General features: G+C 45.6%; 1 protein-coding gene across 1 annotated transcript in view; it reads right to left on the bottom strand.

Annotated features, from left to right (window-relative positions):
• The window catches only part of LOC135908358 (cuticle protein 16.8-like), a 71233-nt gene that overhangs the window by 5781 nt on the left and 42631 nt on the right, over positions 1-22821 (bottom strand). The window contains exons 2-4 of the mRNA XM_070539020.1: positions 7967-8085; positions 6922-7125; positions 3690-3800 (exon numbers count right to left, since the gene is read on the bottom strand). Coding sequence (XP_070395121.1) covers positions 3690-3800; positions 6922-7047 — 237 coding nt within the window. The 5' untranslated portion in view covers positions 7048-7125; positions 7967-8085. The remainder of the gene's footprint in view (positions 1-3689; positions 3801-6921; positions 7126-7966; positions 8086-22821) is intronic.

Below are 22821 nucleotides of genomic sequence, written 5' to 3'. Positions count from 1 at the left end.
TATTTTCCTGAATTTGTCCCAGTCGACAATCTTAAGTGGTCTACCCTTTGTCTTGCGCGGTCCTGCCCTTACCGTTATTTCTAGTATATTGTGATCGCTCCCAAAGTCGTGTTGCGTATTTGTCCACTGCGCGTCCCGTATGTTCTTGGTGAATGTTAGATCTGGCGTAGTATCCGCGCAAACGCTGGTACCTATTCTCGTGGGAACAGATGGGTCGGTCACGAGGGTCAGACCTTCCTGCTGCGCGTCTAGCCATAGGTTCCTGCCTTTTTGAGTTTCGATTTTGTAACCCCACGCCGCGTGTTGGGCGTTAAAATCGCCTCCGATCACTACCGCTCGGTTGTCCGCTATGGCTAGGGTTTTTTTAAAGAGCGATCGAAATTTATGGTGTCTGCACTTTGGACTGCTATAAATATTTAATACAAAGAGGCTGTCCTTCGTTTTCCGCATGGGTATTAGTTCTAATAGAATGTGATCGATTGACTTAACTTCCGTGTCGTGTTGAACGACCGAGTGATTTCGCTTTACCAATGTCGTTAGCGCCTTCGTCTCCCCTTCGGCTCTACCAAAGGACTTGTAACCCGACAATTTTGCCAGCCCATTTGTTTCCTGCATCATTATAATATCCGGGTTTTCTTTGTCTTTAAGGTGTTGTTGCAAAATGTATCGTTTTCGATCGTATCCTCTACAATTCCATTGCCAAATCGTGTATCTAGTTCGTCTGTCCATGGCGGCGTTACAGGTTCTCCAATCCCTCGGCGGGTACGGGGGGCCGCCGAGGGATTGCCGCCGTGTACGGCTTAATGGCCGTCTTAACCGGTCCCCCCCTACTTGTTTGCGGTCCCCATATTGCTAGTTTGGCTTCGAAGTCAGCCATCATTTGTTGCACTTGCTGTAGTATCGCCTTTCCTAGCGCCTCCATCTTTGCCTCTATCTTCGCCTCAAGCCTCACTTCCAGTTGTTCTAGTTTAGTTCTCAAATTTTGTTTCGTTGTGTTTGATGCTGGTTTCGATTTTCTGTTCAAATTCCTCCTGTCTTCTTTGGAGCGTCGTGGCTGACTTGGGTTTCTTTACTCCGGTTTCAATCGGAGCGTTCTCGGTCTTACGTTTAATGGCGGTGAGGGCTACGTCCTCTTCCATTGCTGTCTCTTTTTCCGCCCTTATAACTCGCGAGCTTTCCTCGTTGCGTGGCACTTTCCCGCTCCTCAAACGGTCGTTCTCTTGCCTGAGTTTTTTAATTTCATCCATGAACGCAACATTGCTCTGCCTGATTTGCGCCAATTCTTTCTCTAGCGTCTTAACTCTATTTTGAAAAGCAGCCTCTGCCTCCGCACGCGCCCCGGAAGCCGCGTCCGCCCAGCTCACCTGTAAGGGTCCTGCGGCGTCGTTGACGTTGCTCTTTCCTTTTGGGCTCTGCGATCTTCCTCCCCCCTGTGCTCTGGTAGATTCGGTATTAGTGGTCTTGGGTCTGGATCTCGATCTGGACCGCGATCTCGATCTGGTTCTATTCGACGTCGAGCGGCCCCTTTCCCTTGCCTGGAGCTTGGGGAAATCTTCTAGTCCAGATCCGTCCTTTGTCCGATATTCCGACCGCTGTCTCCAGTCTTCCCGTCCTGGCCTGTACAGTCTTTCAGCTTCCCTTTCGTGGTACATCGTTTCTTCTTCCTCTCGTCTGACTCGCTCCCAGCGGCGCCTCTTTACCAAATACGGTAACTTGTATCTGGCATTACACCGGCGATCCGCCGTAGGATGGTCTTTGCCGCAGAGCTGGCACTTCGCTTCGCACTCGTGGTCCTGTGGCGGGTTCTCCAAGCCGCAGCCTCTGCATATCCTGCTGTTCGGGTTCGGGCAGCCATCGGCTCTGTGACCAAGGCGTCCGCACTGGTAGCATATGTCTATTTGCTTCCGGTATAGTGAACACTTGACCAGTGCTCTTCCGTATCTCACGTAGTTTGGGACGTGATGGCCGTCGAAAAGGATGATGACATTCGTGGTGTTTCCCATCCTTTTGGCCATGAGGACCGTCGGATTCTTTGGTGTTACAAGCATCTCCACTATTTCTCTAGGAGACACCTCGTGCGTTACTCCTCTTATCACTCCCTTAGATGTATCCTCCGGAGCCGACTCGTACGCGTTGGCTTCGAACTCGTTGTCTCCCATCCTCAGTCGAGTGATAGTCCTGTATTTTTCGGCGCGCTCCTCCGATGGCGTGCTGATCACTAGAATGTTCTGTTTGTAGTTGGCACACACCGTGTCATCTTCTGATTCCTTTCTGGGGATTCCCGCGGCGTTGGCGACGCAGCATTCTAGGCGATTGATCCCATAGTTGGTGACGTTGAAGCTGTCACGTGGGCGCACTATTATCTTGTACTCCGCCTTCGGCAAACTGGGCATCCTGCTTGCTGCCATGATTTGTCTTGCTTTTTGTCCCTTGTTCCACCTATTACTGAATGCGTTCTTGCTGGAGAAGCGCGCTGCCTGATCCTGGGTTCCGTGAGATTTTGTCCGCTCACTGGCACATCCTCCTCTCTTCACAACACGCCAACCTGCTTCGTCCTCATACTCTTCTCTCGGTATATCATCCCCTTCGACGCTCACCGTTGCCATCTTGCAGCTCTAACCCGAAAAGAGACGGGGCTCCAGCCACCGGGGCTCCAGCCACCAGCTTCGTTGGGTCAGGCTTAGCGGCCGTGTCGGCGTGGCGCTATATAAAGTGGTCGATGTGCCGAAAATAAACGGTCCACCTACTTGAGAATGATATCAGGGTGGTCCGTGGAACTTGCACTTCCTTCTCGATAATAAGGCGTCGGTGAATTCTTCGAATGTACGCCGAGAATCATTCAAAATCTGCGGAGCCGACGCGACACAGATCCGCACTTTGCGTCTTCTTCTTCTTCCTCCTGGTGACTCTGACCGAAATTTATATACCCACCACATTCTGTTTGCTTACTCCTTCAGATTGTTGGCCCACACCAACCTATGCGCGCGCGCGCGCGCGCGCGCGTGTGTTTGTGTGTGTGTGTGTGTGTCATTTTTTTTCAGCGTCATCTTTATCATTGTCATCAATCATCATATACACCATTGATTTAATCGTGGAATATTCAATGGGCCGTTGGATTACCTTTAGCACACGAGGAACTACGGCGGACGCGGCCAATGAAATTAGAAAGTGGGTTTCCTCACTAAACAGAGAAACTAAAATCTGCGAGGATCATTGGTAGAAGACGAAAACAGGTGTATTCCAAACACTTAGCTATGGTGGTCAATTGCAAAGAGTGAGGCTGTAGCGCCTCATTTGAAGAAACAAACATTCTGTCTCGTCACAATATTATGACTGCTCTGGTAGTGAAAAGTTTCTTTCTGTAGACTGTTACTAATTCATTTTACCTTTCTCGCTAACAGAAAAACTTATATGAACAGACTGGCACTCTAATTTAAAGCTGCAAGAGATGGCAAAAGCAGATGTTCCAATTTCTCTCCGAAAATTCACTACATTGAAGACTCATCACTGAAAGCAGAGTTATCAATAACTTGTGGCAGTCAGTGGTCATACGGCCTTTGAATACTAATGAATGAGAGCCCAGGTGTACAGAACAAGATTGTGCATTATAATGTCACACGGGTCGCCCACAAATAGATATGATGGACCAGACAGACTTTTAGAAAATTTCATATAGCTCTCAGTCATACCTCATCTCGGCCTCCATCATCACTGACTCCCGCCGAATTCACCCCTCGACGCAGCAACTCTTTACTGGAGATGTCCTGGCCGAGTTTCTGTTCGGGACCTTGCTGGAAAGCCTGCAAATGTGAAGGAACAAAAAAGAAAAAGAGAGATCAACTCTCAGCTCTGGCGAGTTCCTCTGGAGGAGGTTGTCTTCTATGTGTTTTCAGCTGAACTGTACATCATCCACTTACCATGAAACACAGCACAAAAATTATCGGTACCTTACTTCAGAATTTCATTCAGTGTGTAGCACCTACACGTGGCGGCAAACATTAACTTGACAAAATTTAATTATGCAAATATTTATGATAATCGCGATGGAATTATAATTGTCTCGCTCGTATTCCCGGGTTTTGAATCAACCAAAAACAAAATAAAGTCAACTTCCGCCCTATTTAACAAAGCTCTCCAAGAACTCTCCCGAATGCTTATAAAAGAAGCAATTCCAATTAAAGTGTAGCAAAATTTTTTGGTAGGTGTATTCTAACAAAGCCATCAAAACGCTCATTTTGGTGGTAATAAAGCCCTACACAATAGCAGGTTTTAGCTATCCAGCTTCTAGCCCGCCGAGTGACTCAAGGTCTCAGCATTCGGAGCAAACGACGATATATGTGGACGCGACGATGATTTTCGGTAAGATAGACAACGCGAAGCCTATTACTACCAACAACGACCTGACCATGCGGATACAAATGGCACTGATGACAGAGACGCCAAAGACTTTCTTGTAAAGTTTAATTTCAGAGCCATTATTGGTAATACTCGCTTGCGCGTGAAAGATCCTGGAAGCGACTAATTACGTCCGCGAACTGCAATAAACTTGATTCTTATGCAACAAACGTATTAACTTCAACATCTTTTTCTTATCGTTCTACAGTGATGCCATGTACCCGTGATTGGACAGTGGCAGATAAACTCGTACAATTTCTAACAATAAATATCTGTTTAGGGCAAACTAAAGCAAGCACAGGAATGTTCTGGGGTCCTACAGCAATTGTTGCTTCAATACATGGATTCTGTGCCTACAAGCGGGCGTCTTAAATCTTCTGACACCAAGCCATCTAGTTCCTCACGAGATTCTTTATTGTATTGCCCAACCACTTAACGAAGACTTCATATCTGCCCGCGGCTCTGATGTATGATGGTTTCGGATGTTATTGGTGCTGCTTTCTTGCCATCAAAATACTACACATACCCAGGAAGGAAACTTACTGAAGAGAATGAACGCGAAAGGACGAGCGAGAAAAAAAAAGAAAAAGATCAAAAGTACATAAGTTCATAGAATAATTCTTAATTCTCTTCCCAGTAAAGAAAAGAACATTGTGAGCAGGTTCAGAAAGAACTAGCGCACTACAAACAGTATCTTCATCATCGCAACGGCGAGAACGCGTCACAGTTTATTCATATAGCGGGAATAGTTTGCGTACCATGCTGAATTTAACGATGGCAAATATCAACGTGTTTGAGGTCAATGAAAGTAAAGCTCTATGGATGTTCATCATTAGGGAGTACCCTGGGAAGTGAAAAGGAAGGGTGTTGAAAAAAAGAAAAAAAAACGACTAGTAAATGATGAGCCCAGAGAAAGATAAAATTGTGTACGCACGAGAAGCTCGAGGAAGGCGAGCGCTCGTAGCAGAGGAAGGCGACGAGGCGCGAGACGGCGGCGGGCGCCTGCACGCGGGGGGCGCTCGAACACCGGAAGCGGCCAGTCGGTTCCTGGGACATCGCCGCAGCTCTTTCCTCGTCCGTCGGGCTTCCATCCTAGACCGCCGCCACCCCGGGGACCAGCCGCCACCATGCCCGAGGAGGACGACGGCGATAAGAAGGGCGGCAAGGACGACGGAAAGAAGGACAAAGGCAAGGACGACAAGAAGGGCAAGGATGACAAGGACAAAGGCAAGCAGTCCAAGAGCCCCAAGGGCGGCAAGGGTTCAGGCAAAGGCTCCGCTAAGGGAGCCTTGCCCAAGGCGCCTCAGCGCACCCGCCCAAGGAAGAGAAGTCCGAAAAATCCGAAAAATCCGAGAAGTCCAAGAAGAGCGAGGCCTCCGAAAAGACCGACGTCTCCGAGGCTTCCGCCGAGTCCAAAAAGAGCGTCGAGAAGCGCTTCAACGCCAAGAAGTCGTCGGGCCCCTACAAGGCTCCAGGGCCGTCGGAGACGATGTGCAGGGCCATGGCCTACGCAGGTCCCGTGTACGCCGAGCGATACTTCAACGACGAGTACGAGGACGACGACGAGACGCGAAACTACGTCGAGGTGCAGGTGTACGAGCGCTGCCCTTCCGGTATGAACGTTGGAAAAAGAACCCCAAGCAGGGGATTGCAACACCAGCGGGGACACACGTACTACACGAATGCACCGCCGACCCGCCACCAATCGCGCCTGCACAACGACGGCAGGCCACCGGCGATGCAGCAGCGAATCGAGCGACGCATAAGCTCGACGAGTCAGCGTCAGCTCATCTTCTGCGGCCAAAACGTGTCCGAGACCCAGGAAGGCTCGTACTGCGAATACGAGGAGCGCAGCCCACCTCGTACTCACCAAAGAAGCTAGCTCTATTGAACTGTTTAAGTTTAAATTGAAATCGACTTAGTTGATTTATAGTTCTTTCTCGTTTTTAGCCCCTTATTTCCTGTTAAGGTCATATGTTATTCTCCATTGTATTTTCACACTTGCCAAGATTTTATCGCTAATGTGCTGTTTTTATTTTCCTTTTTCATTCGTAAAGTAGGTCCCGCATATGGTTCTTGAACCCCAGGACCTCCTTCTATTCTTGTAAACCTTATAATATTTCATGCAATCTTATCAAATAAATCTGAATCTGAATCCTGAGTTCATAAACATTCTATGATCACACACACACAAAAAAAAAAAGACGGATTCACAGCTCATCCACACGACTCTTAACGCATTGCCGCTGATGAGTTTTGGAGTACTTTGTTGCTGCGCCTTATTTTTCCGAAATACTTAAAGACCTCGACACAGCCCGGTTGTGTATTGCTCTAGGCATGTGTTCTTTTTGTCAATCCGGCAGTCTTTCGCGCTCTGCGCTCACAGAACTAAACTAAAACAGTAGCTCAAGAGAAGGAGGCTTGTAGGGTCTGAATGGGTCGTCGCGACGGGTAGCTCCAAATCCCGGCCACCGGAAAGGTACCCACGTTGCCCCGGTTGCCCGCAAAACGGTTGCTCGGACCCACCGGCTCGAACGGCCTGCTGCCCGGACGGAAGTCGATTGAGTGAATTTTTCCGTTGTCCGCCTGGATGGCATACACGCCGTCTTCCTGGCCAGCGCCACCACGAGTCGAAGTACCGACTGGAATCATCGGTCGTTGGTCTTCGTTCCTGAAGAGGAACGGCCTCCGAGAGTCGTGTGGTGCGAAGCCATCCTCGTTGTTTGAATCCTGATAGAAAGAAAAGGAAATGAAAATGCTTTCAACTGCCTCGTGTTATCCGACAGGCAGCACAGTAAGGGCCGTCTAAAACACGCCTTGATTATTTACAAGACGCCCATCTCCTCGCCCAATGTGTTCTCTTGCAGCCGTGCAGTGCAAAGCGCACGGTGCCGGATATGGAACCCTATAACACACGATTGCGACAAGGTGCACTACCGAAATACAGAAAAGTCAGGTCTGTAGCTAGACAGCTTTCTGCGGCTGTGGAGAGACTCGAAATGAACTGACAGAACTGTATAAGTTAATTCCCAATTGGCAAGCATGAAAAAGGTGGCAGATAAATTGGCTGCGTCTGTGGTACGTTCATGACGGAAGAAGCAGGGCCGTGCGAATATTTGAAATCTTCGTATGACAGATCGAACCGAATCGAATAGTCTTTAATCGATTAGGTCCTCGAATCGAATGGTCACTACTTGAAAATACGAATATTTTTCATACATTTTACGCTGTCGACTGTACACGATCAAACAGGAAATTGGAGCAAAAATCCGACGCATTTCGTCGAGGATTGTAGCAGCAGAACTCACGGAACACAGACACATTAAAGGAACGAATAAACATAGGCACAGCTGCGTCTACATGTATTCGCTCCTTTCTGTGTGTGTTCCACAAGCAGAGTTATCAATTAATTTGTGGCAGTTATTGCTCACACGGCCTTTGAATGCTGATGAATCAGAACGCAGGCCTACAGAAAAATTATGATTAATTGTAATGGCAAGCAGCTCGCCTGCAAATGGATAAGATGGGTCAGTCAGATTTTTTGAAAATTGCATATAGCTCTCAGTCATACCTCATTTCGGCCTCCATCATCACTGACTCCCGCTGAATTCGCCCCTCGACGCAGCAAGTCCTCAATGGAGACGTCCTGGCCGAGTTTCTGATCGGGACCTGGCTCAAAAGCCTGCAAATCTGAAGGAGCAAAAAACAATGAGATCAACTCTCAGCTCTAGCGAGCTCCTCTGGTGGCGGCTGTCTTCTGCATGTTTTCAGCTGAACTGTACATCATCTAATTACCATGAAACGCAGCACAAAAGTTATCTGTAATTTATTCCAAAATATCATTGAGGATGTAGCACCTACACGTAACGGCAAACATCTACTTGACAAAATTTAATCATGCAAATATTTATGATAATGGCGATGCAACTATTTTTCTTTTGCTCATATTCACGGCTTTTGAATCAGCCAAAATGCAAAATAACATCAACTTCCACACTATTTAACAATGCTCTCCAAGAAATCTCCAGAATGCCTTAAAAAAAGCAATTTGAATTAAAGCGCCCCAAAATTTGTTGCTAGCTGTATTCAAAAACAGCCATCAAAGTGCTCATTTTGGGGTTAGGAAAGTCCTACATAATAGGAGGTTCTAGCTATTCACCTTCTAGCCCGCCGAGGCATTCAAGGTATCAGCATTAGGAGCAAACGACGATATATATGGACGGGGCCATGATTTTTGGTAAAGTAGACACCGCGAAGCCTATTACTAACACCAACGACCTGATCATGCGGATACAAATGGCACTGATGACACAGGCGCCACCGACATTCATCATCATCATCAGCATCATCATCATCCTGGTTACGCCCACTGCAGAGCAAAGGCCTCTCCCATACTTCTTCAACTACCCCGGTCGTGTACTAATTGTGGCCATGTTGTCCCTGCATACTTAATCTCATCCGCCCACCTAACTTTCTGACGCCCTCTGCTACGCTTTCCTTCCCTTTTAATCCATTCCGTAACTCTTAATGACCATCGGTTATCTTCCCTCCTCATTACGTGTCCTGCCCATGCCCATTTCTTTTTCTTGATTTCAACTAAGATGTCATTAACTCGAGTTTGTTCCCTCTACCAATCTGCTCGTTTCTTATCCCTTAACGTTACACCTATCATTCTTCTTTCCATAGCTCGTTGCGTCATCCTCAATTTGAGTAGAACCCTTTTCGTAAGCCTCCAGGTTTCTGCCCCGTAGGTGAGTACTGGTAAGACACAGCTATTATACACTTTTCTCTTGAGGGATAGTGGCAACCTGCTGTTCATGATCTGAGAATAACTGCCAAACGCACCCCAGCCCATTCTTATTCTTCTGATTATTTCAGTCTCATGATCCGGATCCGCGGTCACTACCTGTCCTAAGTAAATGTATTCCCTTACAAATTCAGTGCCCCGCTGCCTATCGTAAACTGCTGTTCTCTTCCGAGACTGTTAAACATTACTTTAGATTTCTGCAGATTAATTTTGAGACCCACGCTTCTGCTTTGCCTCACCAGGTCAGTGAGCATGCATTGCAATTGGTCCCCTGAGTTACTAAGCAAGGAATTATCATCAGCGAATCGCAAGTTACTAAGGTATTCTCCATTAACTCTTATCCCCAATTCTTCCCAATCCGGGTCTCTGAATACCTCCTGTAAACATGCTGTGAATAGCATTGGAGAGATCGTATCTCCCTGCCTGACACCTTTCTTTATTGGGATTTTGTTGCTTGCTTTATGGAGGACTACGGTGGCTGTGGAGCCGCTATAGATATCTTTCAGTATTTGTACATACTGCTCGTCTACACCCTAATTCCGCAATGCCTCCATGACTGCTGAGGTTTCGACTGAATCAAACGCTTTCTCGTAATCAATGAAAGCTATATATAAAGGTTGGTTATACTCCGCACATTTTTCTATCACCTGATTGATAGTGTGAGTATGGTCTATTGTTGAGTAGCCTTTACAGAATCCTGCCTGGTCCTTTGGTTGACGGAAGTTTAAGGTGTTCCTGATTCTGTTTGCAATTACCTTAATAAATACTTTGTAGGCAACGGACAGTAAGCTGATCGGTCTGTAATTTTTCAAGTCTTTGGCGTCCCCTTTCTTATGGATTAGGATTATGTTAGCATTTTTCCAAGATTCCGGTCCGCTCGAAGTCATGAGGCATTGCGTATACAGGGTGGCCAGTTTCTCTAGAACAATCTGACCACCATCCTTCAACAAATCTGCTGTTACCTGATCCTCCCCAGCTGGCTTCCCCCTTTGCATATCTCCCAAGGCTTTCTTTACTTCTTCAGGCGTTACCTTTGGGATTTCGAATTGCTCTAGACTATTTTCTCTTCCATTATCGTCGTGGGTGCCACTGGTACTGTATAAATCTCTATAGAACTCCTTAGCCACTTGAACTATCTCATCCATATTAGTAATGATATTGCCGGCGTTGTCTCTTAACGCATGCATGTGATTCTTGCCAATTCCTAGTTTCTTTTTCACTGCTTTTAGGCTTCCACCGTTCCTGAGAGCATGTTCGATTCTATCCATACTATACTTCCTTATATCAGCTGTCTTACGTTTGTTGATCAACTTCGAAAGTTCTGCCAGTTCTATTCTAGCTGTAGGGTTAGAGGCTTTGATACATTGGCGTTTCTTCATTAGATATTTCGTCTCCTGCGATAGCTTACTGGTATCCGGTCTATCGGAGTTACCACCGACTTCCATTGCACACTCCTTAACGATGCCCACAAGACAGTCATACATTGCTTCAACACTAAGGTCCTCTTTCTGAGTTAAAGCCGAATACCTGTTCCGTAGCTTGATCTCGAATTCCTCTATTTTCCCTCTTAGCGCTAACTCATTTATCGGCTTCTTATGTACCAGTTTCTTCCGTTCCCTCCTCAGGTCTAGGCTAATTCGAGTTCTTACCATCCTATGGTCACTGCAGCGCACCTTGCTGAGCACGTTCACAGCTTGTATGATACCAGGATTAGCGCAGAGTATGATGTCTATTTATTTATTTATTTACAAATACTGCAGGCCCTATTCGGGCCCAAGCAGGAGTGGTTACATCAATAGTAACAAACAGGGCTAGAAATAATAACAAAAAAAACAGAATACAGAACAATAATAAAGATATATAGAATATAATATACAGGAACATCAGCCTTTGAAATTTAGACCTATGAACATGAATACGATATAGGAACAACAGTTGTAGTTTGCAACTCAACAACAAGTACTGACAAACCATGTACACACAACAGGTCACTCAATTCAGCATGTTCACCTAATTTATTACAAAACACAGACAATGATTAATTAATTTCTTTCCCTATGTGCATGCTATTAATCAAAAGAAAAACCATTCACAAGGTGAACAAACGATTGTGTGGTATTAGCACTAACTATTTCTTGTGGTAATTTATTCCACAATGAAATAGCATGAGGAAACAGGGAGTATTGATGCATGCTAAGGTGACTGAATGGTTGCCTAACTGTTTTGTTGTGTTGTGTACGGGCAAAGCGTATTGGCGGCTCGGTTATGTGACGTTCGCGCTGTATGTTAAAGTGACCATGGTAAAGCTGATAAATAAATTTTAATCTGGATACCATTCTGCGATGATCGAGTTTTTTCAGCTTCGCTTTGTCTCGAAGAACTGATACGCTGGAGAAGCGCGAATAGGTAGAATAAATGAACCTCAATGCCATGTTCTGCACCCTTTCTATTTTTTTAATTAAATATTGCTGATACGGACTCCAGATTAGGTCCGCATATTCTAATTTTGGCCTAATGAGAGCTTTGTATGCTGTTAACTTTACAGCAGGTGACGCATGACGTAGTTTTCGTTTTAAAAATGCCAGCTTTTTCAGTGCGTTACTGCAAACATTATCTATATGAGGTTCCCAACTCAAATTACTTGTGAGTGTAACACCCAAATACTTCACCTGGTTAGTTTTTCTAATATAAGCATTTTTAATGGTGTAAGCAAATTGTAAAGGTTCTTTTTTGTTACTAAATGTTATGCTTGCCGTTTTCGAAGTATTGAGTTTCAAGCCCCATTTATCACACCATGCACTGATTGATTGCAATGCATCATTTAGTCTGACTTGATCAGCGTGTTGATTTATGCTGGAATAAAGGACACAATCGTCCGCAAACAGTCGGATCTTTACAGGAGGTTGCACTGAAAAATAGATGTCGTTGATATAGACCAGAAACAACAATGGACCGAGCACCGACCCCTGTGGTACTCCTGAGTGTACATCTAGTGTATCAGAGATGCAGTCGTTAACGGCCACGTATTGTTTCCTTGAAGCTAAGTAACCTGCTATCCAGCGAACAATGTTGTCTTCAATACCAATAGCATGCAGTTTCGTTACTAAATCATCATGTGGAACAACGTCGAACGCTTTTGAAAAGTCTAAAAACACTGCGTCAATCTGACCCTTCAAATTTAGGGAATTTACGAAATCATCGGTTATCTCGGCTAGCTGAGTTGCAGTGGACAGACCGGACCTAAAGCCATGTTGATTGTCATGAAGCAGTTGGTTATTTTCTAGATGTATCATAATCGCCTTAAATATAACATGTTCTAACATCTTACAAATTGTGGATGTTAGGGAAACTGGTCTGTAGTTGTTTAATTCTAATGGTGATCCAGTCTTGTGAATTGGGACTATCCTTGCGGAGCGCCAGTCATCGGGTATCACACAAGATTCTAACGACACTGTATATATTTTATACAAATACTCTGCTACCCAGGTCGCATATCTGTTAAGAAACACGTTTGATATTTCGTCAGGACCGGGTGATTTTTTTATATCAAGTGTACGCAAAAGGTGAAAGGTTTATATCAAGTGTACGAAAGGTCATTTCTAGTCTCGCCGTTCGGGCTCCTCCACGTCCACTTTCGGCTATCCCGCTTGCGGAAGAAGGTATTCATTATCCGCATATTATTCTGTTCCGCAAACTCTACTAATAGCTCTCCCCTGCTATTCCTAGTGCCTATGCCATATTCCCCCACTGCCTTGTCTCCAGCCTGCTTCTTGCCTACCTTGGCATTGAAGTCACCCATCAGTATAGTGTATTTTGTCTTTTGACTTTACCCATCGCCGATTCCACGTCTTCATTGAAGCTTTCGACTTCCTGGTAATCATAACTGGATGTAGGGGTGTAGACCTGTACAACCTTCATTTTATACCTCTTATTACATTCGTCTTACGTTTAATTCCAGAGCCATTAGTGGTAATATTCGCTTGTGCGTGAAGGAGCCTGCAATCGACTTTGACGTCCGCGAATTGCTATAAACCTGAAGCTAATGCAACAAACATATTAACTTCATCATCTTTTTTGTCTTTCTGCAGTGATGGCATGTACCTCTGGTTAGACGGTGACAAATAAACTCGTACACTTTCTAACAAGGAGTATGTGTTGAGGGCACACTAAAGAAAGCATAGGAATGTTCTGCGGTCCTTTGTGATCTTTCTACAGCAGCACTTGTTTGTTCAATACATGCATTCTTTGCCTACAATCGTGCGTCTTACATCTGCTGGCACCAAGCCATCCGTTTGTTCATGATATTCTTGATTTGTATTGCCCAACCACTTAAAGAAAGCTTCATATCTGAACACGGCTTTGATGTATGATAGTTTCGGACGGTAGTGTGCTGCTGTTGCGCCATCAAAATACTGCACGTACCAGGAACGAAACTGACCGAAGAGAATGAGCGCGAAAAGACGTGCCAGAAGGAAAAAGAAGAAAAAATGTACATAAGTTCATAGAATAATCTTTAATTCTCTTCCCAGGACAGAACAGAAAATTGTGAGCAGGTTCATAAAGAACTAGCGCACTACAAACAATGTCTGCACCATCACAACGGCGAGAACTCGTCAAAGTATACTTACATAGCGGAAATGATTGTTGTAGCATGCTGAATTGAACGATGGCAAATATCAACGTGTTTGAGGTCAATGAAAGTAAACGTCTATGGATGCTCATCATTTCAAAGAAATTAGGGAGCATTCCGGAGAGCGAGGAGGAAGGGTGTTGCAAAAAAATGAAAAAATAACGACTAGAAAATGATGAACCCAGAGGAAGATAAAATTTTATATGCTCGAGAAGCTCGAGGAAGGCGAGCGCTCGTAGCAGAGGAAGGCGACGAGGCGCGAGACGGCGGCGGGCGCCTGCACGCGGGGGGCGCTCGAACACCGGAAGGGGCCAGTTGGTTCCCGGGACCTCGCCGCAGCTCTTTCCTCGTCCGTCGGGCTTCCATCCTAGACCACCGCCACCCCGGGGACCAGCCGCCACCATGCCCGAGGACTACGACGACGCAAAGAAGGGCGGCAAGGACGACGCTAAGAAGGACAAAGGCAAGGACGACAAGAAGGACAAAGGCAAGGATGACAAGAAGGTCAAAGGCAAGGATGACAAGAAGGACAAAGGCAAGGACGACAAGAAGGACAAGGGCAAGGACGACAAGTGCCCCAAGAGCGGCAAAGCTTCGGGCAAGGGTTCGGGTAAGGGTTCCGCTAAGGGAACCCCGACCAAGGCACTTGCCTCGGCGCGCCCGCCCAAGGAAGAAAAGTCCGAAAAATCCGAAAAATCTGAAAAATCCGAGAAGTCCAAGAAAAGCGAGGCCTCCGAAAAGAGCGATGTCTCCGTGGCTTCCGCCGAGTCCAAAAAGAGCATCGAGAAGCGCTCCAAGGACAAGTCGACAAGCCCCTACATGGCTCCAGGGCCGTCGGAGACGATGCGCAGGGCCATGGCCGACACGGGTCCCGTGTACGCCGAGCGATACTTCAACGACGAGTACGAGGACGACGACGAGGCGCGTAACTACGTCGAGGTGCAGGTGTACGAGCGTCGCCCTCCCGCTATGAACGTTGTAGAAAGAACCCCACGCAGGGGAGTGACACACCAGCGGGGACACACGTACTACACGAATGCGCCGCCGACCCGCCAGCAGTCGCGCCGGCAGAACGACGGAAGGGCTGCGCCGATGCAGCAGCGAATCGAGCGACGAATAAGCTCGACGAGTCAGCGTGAGCTCATCTTCGACGGCCAAAGCTTGTCCGAGAGCCAAGAGGCCTCTTACTGCGAGTACGAGGAGCGCGGCCCTCCTCAAGTAATGCCAGGGCTTCGTGCCAGTCGCGATCGTTACTCGGGCGAACAGATGGATGGTTACGCGTGTCCCCAACAGTATCGCCGCTCGAACCACCACCTAGATCGCCGCCAATCAGGTGAGCGCATGGACTCCTGCTCACGTAGGGTTTCGCCACAAGGTTCGCAACAACTCGTCATAACGCCAATCGCCGTGGTGGTCGACCTGACGAACTTGGAGAACCCCGGCGACGACGGTCCGTTGCGCGCTTTCGCTTGCGCTCAAGTGAGCTCGAGAGAACGTATGTGACGTCAACCGGGGTCACTGTCTGCGTTTCGAGATGACGGCGTTCAGGGCGGAAAGAGCGCCACGACGAACAGCCAGACGTGGTGGACGCCGGTTAACAAAATTTATTTCAGTCAGCTCGTGGTCACGGACTTCGTGGAACTTCCCCTTCGCACCAGGTTATTCGCAGCTCGGCACAAAAAACTTCTCCCATATTAAATTCCTACGAAAAGCCTTGCGCAACGCTTGTCTTCATTTAATTCTACTCGCTGCAGTGCTTCTGAGCCTTGGGCGCTTGGCTGGGATCCCTTTCGGACGAGCGCACTCTAATGCGGGACATCGCAAGAGAACGCTAGCGTTTTGAAATTCCTGTAAATGTTAAAAGGGACATTGCGACGAAAAGCTTATCTAGTTAAGACGGATGCAAGGAAGAGGTTAACTGTCTTGAGATGTATAACAAATCCAGTACCTGCAATATTGCCAGTAAATCACTAGATGCAGTAGCGTGAGTGAACTTTCGGTCATCTCGTGGGCTTATACAAGGAAGTCAGCTGTCAGCCCTATGGCCGACCGATAGTTGGCATGGAACCATGACTGCAGTCGGTGTAAAAGGGACGTGAAGGCAAAGGCAAGAGGCAAGCGGCACAGGCTTTGACTTCTCACTGTTGTTGTTGTTTTCCTGAGTGACTGTGGCACATACCTGTTGTTAATGTGAGAAACTCTACATAAACAGCGCAAAAAGAGATGGACCGCGTAACCTGAGAAACTCAGACTTCACATGCTAGCACGCAAAGCAACAAGCACTAAAGTATGGAGTGGCCAGAAACCTCGCCCGTTTCTTTTCCGAGTGATGCCCAAGGCACACTTGACAATTTCGGTTGGTCGGTTTATTTGCCTTTATAACGTCGCCAACGCTACACTTCGCCGCACACACTACACCGCTTGGTATCACGGTACAAAATCACAACAGGGCCGGCACCCAGTTTCGTTGCAGTACTTATATAAGTGCTCCACCACACATTTGCTAATCTTGTTTTCGTGCTTTCTTGGATGGTCATTCGCGCAGAGTTTGCTTTAAAGGAGCATAGAGACAGCACGTCTTCATCCCACGTTTATTCAATGAAGAAGCCGGATGGCCAAGGCAGGACCCACAGCGCGAGACTATCCCGCACTATGGGTTAGTGTCATTAAATAAGGGATCATCGTTATCATCACCACCCGTCGTACTGCCGGGCTTCTTTCTCCTTTTAATTCCTGATTCGAAACCGAATCGCTCCATGTTTCCTGCCACAACACTTCCTGACGTTAATTTCCTTTTGGAGCTCCGGAATCAAGAACCCAGGTGACGTGAAGTAGCCAACCACTACTACGCAATGGTAGAAAACAATGTGTCCTTTGGTTGTTGGTTGGTGAAAACACAAAGGCCCTGGCAGCTTCCGTCCTTGTTTCGTCAATGTTCACGCACTAGGCGTTTGGCTCACGACAAACGAATGGTGCAATATGCTTTCACTTTCTTTCGTTTTAGCTTCGTCCACGAAGTCTTTGGCGACAAAAAGGTCTCCATGTCTGCCGCTAAGTGCACCTCCTTTGTATTCTGGTAAATCTATCAGAGCTCGTCGACACGGGAGCACGCTGCACAAACTAGCGGGACGTTTAAGGGCGACAAATGCGTGTTTGGCTAATACCAGCAGAAAGTAATTCAGTGTTTCGCTGTACATTTCGTATAATAAATAACTTGTTTCATTTGCTGGAACCTCAAGCCGGTAATTAGCGGGTGACCTCTTGTTTCCAAGGTATCTCTCTTCTAAGCATGCCCAAGAGTGGCATACCGAACGTTCCTTGGTATATACCTTTATTTCTAGCTCCATATCTTAAATACCTCTGCCAAGGTAACTGCAAGGAGCTTGTAAAAATAACTTTCCAAGAGTTTCCATGCCGGAGGCAGGCTCTTCTTGCTTCAGACTTATTTTCCCGCTTTGTAGTCCATGCTACCGTGCTCAATATTGCAACCGGCGCAAAAATGAGAGTATTATATTTATTTATTTATTTATTTATTTCGTGTACCCTCAAGGCCAGGGAGAATAAAGAGGGTAGTGGTTACATCAAATACAGAAAAAAAGTACAGTGCAGCAAAATTTTTAATAGTACAGAAATAGATTGGGGGGCGGGGGTGCTCTCGGCTATACAATGTTATCTGAGTGTTCTTGGGGGGCTGATTAATAAAATGAAATACTGTGCATGCAGTGCAGTAATACAGTGTTCCGGTAATACAAAAACAGTGATACAGTCGGTAGTGCAAAAACATTAATGCAATGCTCCTCTTTATACAATGCTATCTAATACTGCCATGAAGTGCTGATGGTCAACAATAGTAGCGGTTGAGGTGGGTAGGCGATTCCACTCAGTAGATATACGCGGAAGGAATGAATGAGACATGACATTGGGTTGGCATAATGGAGTTCCAACTTTGTTATTGTGATCTAACATTGATGAAATGTATTGAGGAGGGGAGATAAGTTGATCGCGAAGAGAAGGATGATGAAATATCTTATGAAAAAGTGAAAGCCTAAGGCCTTTACGGCGACAAACTAAAGATGGCAAGTCAAGGTTTAATTTCATTACAGAAGTGCTGGCAGTTCGGCTATAATTACAAAAAACCAAACGAGCAAAGTTATTTTGTACCATTTCTAATGAGTTAATTAGGTTTTTCTGAAAGGGATCCCAAACTGCTCCGGCGTACTCAAGCTTTGAGCGGACTATTGACTTGCATAGCATTAATTTTAGGGAAGACGGTGCCTTAGTGAAATAGTGTTTTAGGTATCCCAGCATGCGGTTAGCGTTTTAAATTACGTAAAAAGCATGCAAGGACCACGAGAGGTCTCTAGTTATATGGATACCATGATATTTGTAGTATGAAACAGGGTTTAAAGGGAGATTATTAACGCAGTAAGAAGGAAGCTGGTTAGAAGTTCTGGACACGCGCATAAATTTACATTTGTTTATATTTAATTCCATGGTCATAATTGGCACCAAGTAGAAAAAGCGTTAAGGTCGAATTGAAGAGAAGATATATCAGTGTCGCATGTTATTTCCCTGACCATTGCGCAATCATCGGCGAATACATGAATATTAGAGGAAACACAAGAGGGTAGATCATTTATGTAAATTAAAAGAAGGAGGGGACCAAGTACCGGCCCTTGAGGTACGCCGGACTGTACTCTGCTTGGTTGTGAGTTTGAGTCATTAGCAAAGACAAACTGTGAATGGTTAGAAAAAAAAAAACACTCAAGCCATGCAAGCAGTCTGGGATCAATGTTAATTCGATGCAGCTTAAACATTAGAAGGTTATGGCACACTTTGTCAAACACTTTTGAAAAGTCTAAAAATATACAGTCGGCAGTTGAAGAGCGGTCAAGAGTGACGTTTAGCTTATGCGTAAATAAAACTAGTTGTGTTTCACATGAATATATCTTGCGGAAGCCAAGTTGTGATGGGGAAAAGAATGAATTAGTTTCAAGAAAGCTAGCGAGATTGCCTCGCTAGCTAGCGAGGCAAGTATATGTCCTAACATCTTACATGGAATGGAAGTGAGCGAGAGAGGGCGGTAGTTATATGGAGAATGCTTATCACCCGACTTATGGAGTGGGATCACCTTTTCGATCTTCCATTCAGCAGGTAAAGAACCCTTATCTAGCGATTGTAGGAATATCATTGCTGGAAAAATTGAAGAGTAATAGCTAGTGCTTTTCAAAAATTTCGCGTTTATTAAATCGTGTCCTGGAGCCGAAGACAGTTTTAAAGATGAGATAATTGGTACGATGCCTGCTGGTTCAATCATTATGGGAAACATTGCTTCGTAATCGTAGTCGTGCGTGCATGGAAGAGTAATGTGTGTAGTTGATGAAAATTAGGTTGTGCATGAAAACATCATTAAGTGGGGATGCACATTCAATAGTTGGAATAACATTTCCAGAGCTGTTGATTAATGTTATCATGTCATCCGTGCCAGAATTTCTTGGTGTCGGTTTTAAGCATTGATGGCAAGGTATTGCCAAGAAAGTGATCCTTGGCTTGTTTAAGTGCGGCTACATACTCATCTGCCGCCAGTTTGTATTTGGTCCAGCGGTTTACGCTAGGTGAACGTGTGGCTAATTTGTGCAGGCGTTTCTTTTTATTAAACAGGCGCTTGACACGGATGTTATACCATGGGGCGTTTAGATTACATGCAAAGGTGTGCAGTGGGATGTATTTGTTTGTTAGTTCAGCACTTTTTGTAGCAAACATATTCCAGTTGGTCTGAAGTTGTTTAAAAAGAAGTCTAGAAAAGCAGATAATTCGGCGTTGATGGCTTCAAAATTTCATTTCGCGTAATCTTGAAAAGATTAGAATTTTTTACCGGCTTTTGGTCGCAAAATATTTATGTCAAACGAAAGTGCCGAATGGTCGCTCAAGCCGGGTAAGTAGGTGATGTCGGAAATTAGGTCAGGCCGCGATGTTAATACAAGGTCAAGTGTGTTCTCAATGGATTCCGTAGTTCGTGTGGCTTGCGTAACAAGTTGCGAAAGTGAAAAGACAGCACATGTCTAAGAACTCATTGGCTGATAAAGAAAAAGGGTGTAAAGTTGGAGGTTCAGTGTTCCATATTATGTTCGGTAGATTAAAATCGCCAAGCAAAAATAAAAGTAATGTAGGATGACGGGATGTAACAATGTTAATGATATCATGCATCTCGTTTACGAAATTAGATGAATAAGTGGGGGGGGGGGGCGGTAACAAACACCAATGGTTATCTCCTGGCGATTTATTTCAATGACGGCCCAAACCGTTTCGAGGTCAGTATTGACATGAATGCACTGAGGTGGGAAATCTTTAGAAATGGCTAAGAGAACGCCGCCTCCCTGACGCATTGTACGGTCACAACGATACAGTGAAAAATGGTGTGCAGTTTGAGAAAATTCGTTATCTTGAATATGTGAATGTAGCCACGTTTCGGTAAGCACAAAAACGTCGGCAGTGCAAGCCTCCAAGACAGATGCTAAGGAAGTGCGCTTATTCATGATGCTTCGAATATGAGTAAAGAACACAGATACGATGCATGATTCTCGTCCACATCCCCTCACGTTTTCCTAACTGGGCATGTGCTGGGAATTTACATACCGGCCGTTATCTTGTGGTTCATATGGCGCATGCTCGTTGATGGTGTCTGTTGCCGGGTCATAGACGAACTGTTTTTTATTCATTATTAGTTCGGTGTACCTTAACTGGAAAAGGCGTGGATGGGGCTGGCTTTTAGCGTACTCAATTAGTTTTTTACGGACGTGACGGGTAGCGGGCGAAAAATCTTCGGAGATATAAATATCCTTTTCTTTAAGCTGTGCGCGCATGGAAAGTACTTTGTCTTTTATTTTCGTGCTGGTGAATTTAACTACAATTGGGCGACACTTACTAGGCGTGTAGTGACTAATGCGATGAGCACGTTCGATTGCCGTGTCAGGCAGGCTGTCGATTACGTCGGTTAGTGCGTTTCTTATGCGTGATTCGGACTGCTCCCATGATCCGCGAGAGTCACGGATGCCATGAAATACGAGGTTATTGCGTCGCGATCTGTCCTCAAGTTCGTCAACGCATAGAAGTAGAGAGTCAAGCCGAGTTGTTTGGGCTTGAGCCCTGCCTGAATTCCAGTCATTTCTTCATCGAGATGGTCTAAAACATTTGTTTTTTCTTCAAGGTTGTCCAATCTTTTCTGGATACATTCCATCTTGGTCTCGATGTTCTTTTGACCGACCTTAATAGCCTTGACGTCATTAACCAACTCGGCCTGGCCCTTAGCAGATTGTACAGAACGAGCCTGAAGGTCTTTTAACAGTCGGAAAAGAACTTCCCTCTGCTCAGAAGCATTTGAGGGGAAATTCTGCAGCTCAAGTAATGCCTCAGTACGCGTAGTAGGACCCGGATTCCGTGCTACACCCATGTTGAAAGGGTGGTGTCTGTGTTATATCCATATAGGAAGGGTTTCGTTTCTTTTGCAGCCATGTCTTAAAGTGTGCTTTTTATTTAACACCCATAGGCAAGGTGTCTTCATTTTAACACCATTTCCTTTGTGGGGTGTTACTAAGCACGCTTTGTTTGAGGTGCAGCAGTACACCCAGAAAGCGTGCCACCCATGGGACAAGTCATTTCCACCCTTAAGGATGTTAACAATTTTGAATGTATTCTTCTGTCGTTCTCCATTGCGTTTCTCTTCTCTTGGTAACCATTCTGTAATCCTAATGGTCCAATGGTTATCTAACAAGCGCATTACATAACTTGCCCAGCTCCATTTATTTCTCTTGATGTCAATTAGAGTATCGGCTATACCCGTTTGCTCTCTGATCCAAACCACTCTCTTTCTGTCTCTTAACGTTATGCCTGGCAATATTTGTTCTAGCGCTCTTTGCGCGGTCCTTAACTTGTTCTCAAGCTTCTTTGTCAGTCTCCAAGTCTCTGCCCCATATGTCAGCACTGGTAAAATGCACTGATTGTACAACTTCCTTTTCAATGATAATTAATGAGAAAGGGGGTTAACCGAGGGGCCCGATTTTTAATAGTCATGATAAGACGCCAATAAACACTGACACCAAGGACAACATAGGGGACATAACTTGTGCTTAATAAATGAAATAAAGAAACGATAAATTAATGGAAATTAAAGTGGATGAAAAAACAACTTGCCGCAGGTGGGAACCGAACCCACAACCTTCGCATATCGCGTGCGATGCTCTACCAATTGAGCTACAGTGGCATCGTTTCCCCATCCACTTTCTTGAGTATTTATGTACTCTAGTAGAACCCTGGGAGTGTTAGCCAGCGCCACCACTCACAGACCTTGGCGGCGGACGTGGAACGTCCTCTTGGCCGCAGGCATCATGAGAACGTGACGCCTGCGGCCAAAATTTCATTCATTAAGCACAAGTAATTTCCCCTATGTTGGCCTTGGTGTCAGTGTTTGTTGGCGTCTTATCATATGATTTTTCAATGATAATGTAGGAGGGAGGGAAGAGAAAAGTAGAAGGCAGGGAGGTTAACCAGAATAACGTCCGGTTGGCTAACCTACACCGGGGAAATTGGAAAGGGGAAAACAATGTATTATAAGCTTCCAGTCAGGAGCTGGCAATGTCTGCCTCATGCGATCCAACCCATTTTTATTCTTCTGTGAATTTCCTTCTCGTGACCAGGGTTCCCTGTGATTAATTGACCTAGGTAAACGTACTCCTTCACAGACTCTACAGGCCGACTGGCGATCCTGAACTCCTGTCCTTTTGCCCGGGTATTTATCATTATCTTTGTGTTCTGCATCTTTGTCCTCAATCATTTGTTGTAACTCGTCTGCATTGTTGCTGAATAGAACAATGTCATCGGCAAACCGAAGGTTGCTGAGATATTCGCAGTCGATCTTTACTCCTAAGCCTTCCCAGTTTAATAGTTTGAATGCTTCTTCCAAACACGAAATGAATAGCATTGGAGAGATTGT

This window comes from Dermacentor albipictus, chromosome 5, assembly GCF_038994185.2.
Source record: "Dermacentor albipictus isolate Rhodes 1998 colony chromosome 5, USDA_Dalb.pri_finalv2, whole genome shotgun sequence".
Taxonomy (NCBI): Eukaryota; Metazoa; Arthropoda; class Arachnida; order Ixodida; family Ixodidae; genus Dermacentor; species Dermacentor albipictus.
The sequence above is the reverse complement of the archived record's forward strand: the minus strand, read 5'-3'. Positions and strand labels throughout refer to the sequence as shown.